At 34.1% G+C, this 8195-nt stretch overlaps 3 protein-coding genes across 3 annotated transcripts in view; 2 read left to right on the top strand and 1 right to left on the bottom strand.

Moving 5' to 3' along the window:
* LOC123319966 overlaps positions 1-8195 on the top strand; it is a 451417-nt gene that overhangs the window by 333671 nt on the left and 109551 nt on the right. The gene's annotated exons all lie outside the window — the stretch shown is intronic.
* Positions 180-2924, bottom strand: LOC123319932. Its single transcript, XM_044907021.1, has 5 exons — positions 2547-2924; positions 2306-2494; positions 2000-2248; positions 1802-1941; positions 180-1747 (listed from the first exon to the last, which is right to left on the bottom strand). The coding sequence occupies exons 1-5, from the start codon at positions 2609-2611 to the stop codon at positions 1437-1439; spliced, it is 954 nt and encodes a 317-aa protein (XP_044762956.1). The 5' UTR covers positions 2612-2924; the 3' UTR covers positions 180-1436.
* On the top strand, positions 4179-8071 carry LOC123319901. Its single transcript, XM_044906966.1, has 5 exons — positions 4179-4818; positions 4879-5747; positions 5832-6004; positions 6085-6277; positions 6333-8071. The coding sequence occupies exons 2-5, from the start codon at positions 4881-4883 to the stop codon at positions 6582-6584; spliced, it is 1485 nt and encodes a 494-aa protein (XP_044762901.1). The 5' UTR covers positions 4179-4818; positions 4879-4880; the 3' UTR covers positions 6585-8071.

Raw genomic sequence — 8195 nt, 5'->3', positions numbered from 1 at the left:
CACCCCTTTTTTATTGTACGATAGGCTTGAAACACTTGACTCAATGTAACCTCTCACCTCCTCAGCAACGTTTCGCCCACTTTTCAGGCTTCAGATAGGTTTACATACATATCTGCAAAAACGACTACTTACCATTTTTTTGAGACAGCAAAATACTCGACTAAAGTCAAAACACTTCATTCAATTAAAATTTTTATTGTAAAATAAAATATGAAGATATAAAAATCAGTATAAGATATATACATAAAACGAATTAAAAATATATAAATAAATAAAACACATAAATTGACTAATTCATTGGACAGTGCTTTCGAAATGAAATCGATAGGACGTGCCTCAAGAGATCTTTCTAAATTTTACAAAGCCGGTGGAAATTATTTACTACAGCTATTTCATCAGTCATGAAAAGTTCAGACAGCACAAAAAGCTACCATTGAAATCGTACATCATTCAATACAAAAAATGCTGATAACTAGACAATTTTTACACAGGTTGAAAATTACAGTAGTGGCTTCATTAAAAATGACATTTGTACTGTACACTGAATCCTGAAATACTCCACAAATGGGTCAATTTTGAGGATCAAATCATCGTCAAGGAAGTTAACGTGACTTTAAATCAACTGAATACATGGTAAGTGTTTCTTGTTGGTCTAATCAGTATTGTCTAGTGAATTTAGGAACTATAAAAACTTAATGGACATTTCCACAAACCGTTTCATGTACAGGTCAACCTAAAACAGTTTCAGACCATCAAAAACTTTTTTTAAGAAAAAGGAAATGCCCATTTTGTCTACCGATGTTTCAGCAAAAAATCTTCGTAAACTGTCCAAAACTCAGTGCTATAATATACAGTATACACAAAGGATATTGAGACATATAACTTCAATACATTCAGTAACTACTCAATCGTTTCCACCTCTAGAAAAACCGTTTTTTAATCGTAATAAATTTCAATCACTTTATGCTAAAAATCTTTGGGTGAGGATATGTTGTGGCAGCATAGTTCAGTTCAAAATCATCGTAATTAAAAGTGCACATTGAAATTTTACGTCGATTATTTCACAAAATTGAACTAAATAATAAACATTCAGTCATAAATTTTAAAACGAGAAATTTTCAAAAAAATAATACTATCGTGGTAACTATTACGAAGTTTTGAGCAATTAAAGAGATCGATTTAGAGGAATGTTAGACCAAGAATTTTTTTCAGTAGGTCGTCTCCCAATAAAAAAAAGTTGTGAGGAATTCAAGAACATTTGTTCAAAATGTAAAAGGAAAACAATACCGATAATCTTTACAGTTGAGCAAGAAAGTCTTTAGAACTAAAAAAAGACAATTTGGGAATTTTGATTAATTTCAAGACAACCTTCAATCGTTATATACTTTCTGTTCTAGAGTGAAAAGTGACGGTTAATGATCAATTATTGGAATAATCTAAATATCTATTTCGTCGTCTTCGTCGAGAATATTACCAATATCTACAGAATTGTTCTGTTTGCACTGCTTCAGCAATTGTTTCAACCTAGCTACCCTACATTTCAACCTACGGTTCTGCTGTTGCAGTATCTTGATTTTCTTCTGGTGAGTCTCTATCTCTTTCTTACCTAACTCGATATTTCTTCTGGCCATTTCTGGGGTTGAAAAATCATCAACTGTGCACTGTTTGAAGTATGCCCTCCATTTGAAATTGTTATCTGCCGATATTTTGCTGATTAAACTATCGACATCGAAAGTAGACTCTTGAGCTAAAACGGTTGTTTATTATTCTACTTTGAAAAGGACTGAAAGTTTGCACTTACTCTGAATCGGTCTAACGATATCCTGGCATTCTTTCGGAGAAAATTGGAACTTTGTTTTTGCAGAACTTGGTGTGGGAGTGCTGGAAATAGAAGCTGAAGGAGATATCTCTAGTGAAGAGCTCAAATCAGACAACCTCTCACTGAAAAAAATCCATCAATACCGAATTCAAGAATGACAATTTTCAAAAATTAATCTACCTGAAAATGGGATTCAACACGTTCGACATCTCGATGTTAATGCTCTCAGTGTCCATCATCTCAGTCTCCATGGAGTCATTCAACAACAAATCGGAATTGTCCAAATAGTCTGTTTTCAAAATATGATCGGGAAACAATTCTAAATTATCCGTGAGGAACATTGTGAAATTCTCACAATCATCTTTGCCCAAATCAGAATTAGGGGCCTCGGACAGCATTTCCTCGGGTACAATAGAATCGTCGGAATACCTGAAATAGAAGTGTGGGCTGAATTTAGGGTCGTGAATTAATATTACAACTTCTTACATTTTTTCCAAGTTGGTCTTATACGATGGTATAGCTGATGGTTTGAGGTCTCTTCTTCCTCCATCCCTGACTCGAAAAGAGTCCTCAGGAAAGTGCTTAGAGCATAATTTTGTGCTTGTTGATACTTTCATTCCATCCAAACCTAAAGAATCAACCCATTTTGCTCTTTGTAGGACGTTCTTAGGAAACCTAGAAATCGAATGATTAGCTATGAAATCTTGGTTTTGAATTAATGAAGCACCTGTGGAAAGATACAGTAGGGTCCTTCTCTGATGAGATTTTACAAATATAGCAGGAATGAACCATTTTCACGATACACTCGAATTCAATAGAACGACATTACAACTAGAAGAATTTCAAGCTCGAGTAGCATACTATCGGCTTAAATTAGGAAAATGCAAGGTGGAAATTCAACATTTTCCGAGTAATAAGGGGTGTCTCGTCGGTATTTTTCCCTACTCAAAATGTCAATATTGACCGGAAAATTGACAAGTTTCTTTAGCAACAGTACGCTGATTTACAATGTTCTAGTGAATTTATTCGAATAAATTTTTTAACGGTTATTCAAAAATTTTCCTTAAAATTAAAACCAATAATTTTTTTTAGTTTTCTAATTAAATTAAAAAAAAGATTGAATTCTATGGGATCATAGATTTCTCATTGAGTTTAATAAAAGTATGGAGAGTAGAGAGAAGGAGAACGATCGCTGCTTTGAGACCACAGATTTTTTGTCCCCTAAAATATGTACCAATAGTAGTAGTTCATGTTTTTGACAACAGTGGCGCTGGCCATCACGAGAGTGCAAAATTTTGTTTACACAAATCAAATTGTAGTTGGCTCGTTGGCTGAGTGAACTGTTTCCCTGGTGACAGATGATAGGAATATTATTATTGTCGATTTTTGATAAGAGAACAACATATGACCATGGTGAAATGTTGAAGCGTGCGCTAGTATAAGAGTGTTTTGGCATCGGAAAGAAAAGGAGAAGAGATAAAATTTCCGAGAGCATTTTTGAGAGAAAATTGGAAAAAACCTTATCTCAAGAATCAACTCCCAATCAATTTGTGTGTCAAGAGCACTTTTGCGATGAAGATATCAAAAAGATGATGGATTCATTATAAACGAAATCGAAATTGTCATCCCTCGTGAGAAGTTGACTCTTCTGAATAAGAATATTTAACCAATAAAACTACATGGTTCAGAAGTAAATATTCTTGAAGAATTTTGTTGGCATAACATAATATATGGTTTATATCGGTTCTCAGCTGAGTATTGGCAAAAGAATCTACTCTAATACCTAAGTGATAAATCTGAGACTGCTACCTTTTGTTGTCTTGATGTGTACTGCTCCTCACTACGGATTTATATAATTTTGAAGATTAGTAAACCAACTAACATAGCTGCTTTCAATAAACAATGATAAACAAAAGTAGGTACAATTTTTTGATCAGTGATTTCTTTTGAATTTCATTGATTTCGACTTGCATTTTATTGCATATAATTCAGAGAACTCATATTCAATATAGATTTGAAGAAAGGTATTTGAAAAATCATCAGAAAAACCACGATGACACATAACCTTAAATAAAATGAAGGCTGTTCATTTCAAATTGACGCTTGAATCCCCACTCCTTATCGAAACCCGTTGTAATCGCAGCGACACCTATTTTCCCCGTTTTTGGAGACACATTTTTAGTACGGCGATCGTTCTCCTTCTCTCTACTCTCCATAAATAAAAGTAAAAAAACATTGAACTCTATGGTTCCCATAGAGTTCAATGAAAAAAATTATCTCAGAGGATTCTATGCTCGCTGATTTTCCTGTCGATTTGCTTCTATGCTCGCACATGAAACTTTTAAGGTTAGGTCACTAATGTTTTCTGTGATTAAAAGTCCATCAAGAAAAAAAATCAACTTTAATTTGATTTTAAGTTAGCTTGAAAGCTTCGACTGAGATTTATCTAGTACTAAACTGTAAATGAAGTTACAAAGTCAACACCTAATAGCTACTATAAAAAATGTTCGAAAATGTTTCGTGTCGTGTAAACTAGGTGATTATTTGGTTTAAATTGAGCTATCAGCAACGATAAGGCATCACTTTTCCCTCCGTAATTTATTTGACAATTTTCTTGATTACATTTACATTTAACGGTAGTAATTTTTGACCACAGAGTTAACGATTGTTGTCATTGTCATTTAATTCGTTGACTTAATTAATTATTCTGTAGTCGCGGGAGTGTAGCTATGTTTATGGAATGATTATTTTCGTGTTTATATCCGTTGATTTTTATTAATATGGATTCAAATGCTTCCATTTAATTTTTGTTGTCGAAGTTTCAATTGTTGATGTGTTCAATGATCATTAATGATTGCAAGGTACGACTGAATGAAATGCAAAATATGGCGCCTTCTCAGTCAAGATTTTCTTTTTGTGTAATCAATTAATTCGTTTCTATTATTACTGGGAGTTATATATTTCTGTGTGTAGTGCCAATAGTTTTTTCAAATTGACAAGTAAGTTGAAGAGAAATTTTCATAATAATCACGTTTACTCACAAGCTTAAGTTTTTTCAGAAATGGAAGCAACTCCTGTCTCCCACCAACTATCTGAAGATTCTGGTTGCATATCTGGTTCCTTTTCTACATCGGCAATTTTCGGTTCGACGCCCAGTACTGAATTCACTACACCGACTTCGCATGTTAACTCCCGAAAAAGAAAATACAACCAGTCTTTCTTTGCCGCCAAAAAATTACAAGATGTTATTGAATCTACTCCTTGCACCTCATCACCTATATTCTCCAGTACACTCAATGAATCGTTGGTGGATAATTTGGAAAATTTTCACATTAGAACCAGTTGTCCTTTGGATTTGGGAACCAGCAGTATTCATGACAAATCGAGAGATAGTTATTGCAAAAAGAAAATATCCTTTCCTGCAACACCTGAGAAAAGAATCGGATACATTGAGGAGGCTAAGAAATTCAAATCAGACTATTATTTCAACTTGAAAGTTAGTGAATCACCAGTGAAAGAGGCACATGATATTCTGTATGCTAACCTGAAACCTAACGTGAGAAAACCCTTCTCCCCGTTTAAATTTAGGGATTGTTCGGAAAAACTAGCATCCCCTGCTAAAAAGTGCCTATTCGAAACTCATGAAAAGTTGAGAACACAAAAATTATTTTCGCAAGTTGTATCAAACCCAGTGATTATGTCCGTCATGTACAAGTATTTATCAAATGGGGATATATACAGGTTATCACATGTATCTGCTTCCTTGAAAGATGCAATTTTGACACATGCAGAAGCAAGAAAGAGATATGAGGTATTTATGGAAGTTCATAAACAAAATAAAGAGAACTATCAACGTACACCTCCAAGTTCACCAGAAAAGAGTGACAGTCCTCCAGGGAGTCCCAGTAGATTCAATGAATATGTAAAGGTTAGTAAAAGTTTAGGAGGTAGATCTACTTTTAATCTTGTTGTAATTACATATTTATCCCTAATGCATCAATTATTTTTCCAGATTGGTAAACTCTTGAATTATCATCAGAGTCTAACAAAGTGTCCAAGATGTGAGAAGCCAAGTATTGTTGAAAACTCCATTGGACAATGCCAAAATGTAGTGTCTTGTGGTTATATCTATTGTCAAAAGTGTTTTAGCTTTTCTGAGACGGGCCCAGAGGACTTTTATGATAGGTAAATTCACAACTTCTGCTGCATGCAAATTTTATTTCTGTAAATTGCCTAGTTTTGACTGTAAAATTTTCTTATTGCAGTTGTCAATCATCGGCATTGGTCAAAAACAGCTCAAGAAGTGGTCTGTCAGATATGAGTAACAGCGATCGTTCAACGAACCGTTTCAATGAAGAATCGTCTAGTCACCTTTATTCGATTTTCCAGAGTCCTAGGAACAGCAGGATCTTCGAAGAATCCTCTGGTTTCATTTCAGAAAATGAGTATTCGCCCAAAGTAAGCCCCTATCACAGTTCACACCTTGCATAATCTAAACATTGTTCTCTTGTAGCCGTGTAGCGTTAAGAGGAATTTGAGCCAAAAGCTCAAGAACATTCGTCCGAAAACGCAAGTATTCCACCTGTTCAACGACGTGGTACCCCCGACCGCCCCTCTGAAGAAGAGAGTGTCCCTCTTCACAACCCCCGTCATTTCCTTGGAGAAAGAGAAGATACAGGACTTTGACCCTCCCAGCCCGCCGAAAATAAGGATTTTGGCCTGTTCGAAGCAGAGCAAGAGGAATTTGAAACGTCTCACCAGATAGCCTGTTAGGTTTAAGTTATCCCGAAAGTCGTACGGCTTCACCCCAGTTTTTTATTTATTGTTTTTGTTATGCTTGGTTTGTGTGGACTTGGTTTATCGAGGTAGTTTTCGACTTGTTTGTGAGTTGATGGAATGGACGTTTTTTGGAAAATTGGTAGTTGATGATTAGCTATAAGAGGGAAACTAGGTACGCACTGATGAATCGACTTCAACTTCGAAGAACAATCAGTTTATATCTGTGTGACGAAGGATAATATTCCATCTTAATCCGAACCTATGCATTTTTCTTTTAATCATGTTGTTTTGGTTTGTGCATCTAGTTTTTCCTTGTAGTTGATATTAATTGAAGGAGACCACGTTGATGTCGCCATTCACAAATATTCGAGAGCCCAGCAAATAATTTTTACCTTATTGACGATATTTATTCAGTTTGAGTAGATTATTCCATTGAATGAAAAGATCTATTTAGAAATGCTAAAAACAACGAAAAACTAGTTATCGGTTGTCTACTAGCCAAAAAAAACCTATTTCTGTTGACGGATATATTAAAAAAAAAAATTCACTTAACACACACTCGAAATAAATACTGCAAATGAAAGAATCGCCACGGATTGTTGAAAAAATGACTGATTTTTGAGTACAGCTGGTGAAACATCCTTTAGAAGTGCAGGTTACTTTATATCTGGAGAATTGTCCATATTTTATTCTGGTTGTGATGAGCGATACAAATATCTTGATGGCATCACATGCGGGTGGGAGACTCGTCCTTATAACTGAGTTAAAATAGGATATTATGTGGAATTAATCAATATCTGATGGGTTTTGTCCAATTTTTCTGAAGAAACTCTGCGTCCAAAAAAGATACATGAATGTTTCTGAACCAATACATTGTGAAATGTAAATCGAATACATCACAACATGGAAACTGAATATTGTAGATTTAACTTGATTTGCTTTCCGAAAAGTGAAAATTGTTCAGGCTCCAAATATGTTCCGATTAATTAACGGAAAATATAATTGTATAATAGTTTTTTGTTACGATTATCTTTTCGAATCTACGTAAATATATTGTTCCTGGTAGGATCCTTCAGCTCAGGAGTTATGTAAGTAAGTTTTGTAATATTTTTAATGTACTTTTACTCTACAAGACATCATTGACAGTTTGTTTTTAACATTCCCAAAATTTGAGTATTAAAAAGCAATTGATGTGATTGTTTAAATTAATTTTTTTATTGAAATATGTTATTTCAGCCATGACTGTTAACTGTAAATTCAAATTTTTCCCGATATAGAACTTTGTTGAGGTTTTATCTCGTATCGCATAAATTATTTGTTAGATCTGATTTTAATAAACATTTTGTAATGTACTGTCAGTTCGACACTGTATTTTTTTGTAACTTATATGTTGAAATTGTTCATCATTCCATTTTCTGTAATATTTAATTAGTGTTTAAGGAGAACTATTTTTGAAATATAATATTTTGAGGTCTACTTGTTTTATTACGACTTGTGCACTTTCCGAAGTATACAAAATAAAAATTTCCAAGTCCTTGAGAAACTTGGGAATCATAATTGCTCATTTCATGAAAATTTTGCAGGAATTGCCCCTTCA

Source organism: Coccinella septempunctata, chromosome 9, assembly GCF_907165205.1.
Source record: "Coccinella septempunctata chromosome 9, icCocSept1.1, whole genome shotgun sequence".
Classification (NCBI taxonomy): Eukaryota; Metazoa; Arthropoda; class Insecta; order Coleoptera; family Coccinellidae; genus Coccinella; species Coccinella septempunctata.
This window is presented reverse-complemented; position numbering and strand designations above follow the sequence as displayed.

Bases quoted from the DNA above. Each gene is read 5' to 3' on its own strand.
- LOC123319932 (XM_044907021.1), bottom strand. From the start codon at position 2,611: ATGGTTCATTCCTGCTATATTTGTAAAATCTCATCAGAGAAGGACCCT. The intron at 2,495-2,546 runs GTGCTTCATTAA...TTCGATTTCTAG, and splicing joins CCTACTGTATCTTTCCACAG to GTTTCCTAAGAACGTCCTAC. The intron at 1,748-1,801 runs GTAAGTGCAAAC...CAACCGTTTTAG, and splicing joins TATCGTTAGACCGATTCAGA to CTCAAGAGTCTACTTTCGAT.
- LOC123319901 (XM_044906966.1), top strand. From the start codon at position 4,881: ATGGAAGCAACTCCTGTCTCCCACCAACTATCTGAAGATTCTGGTTGC. The intron at 6,005-6,084 runs GTAAATTCACAA...TTCTTATTGCAG, and splicing joins CCAGAGGACTTTTATGATAG to TTGTCAATCATCGGCATTGG. The intron at 6,278-6,332 runs GTAAGCCCCTAT...GTTCTCTTGTAG, and splicing joins AAAATGAGTATTCGCCCAAA to CCGTGTAGCGTTAAGAGGAA.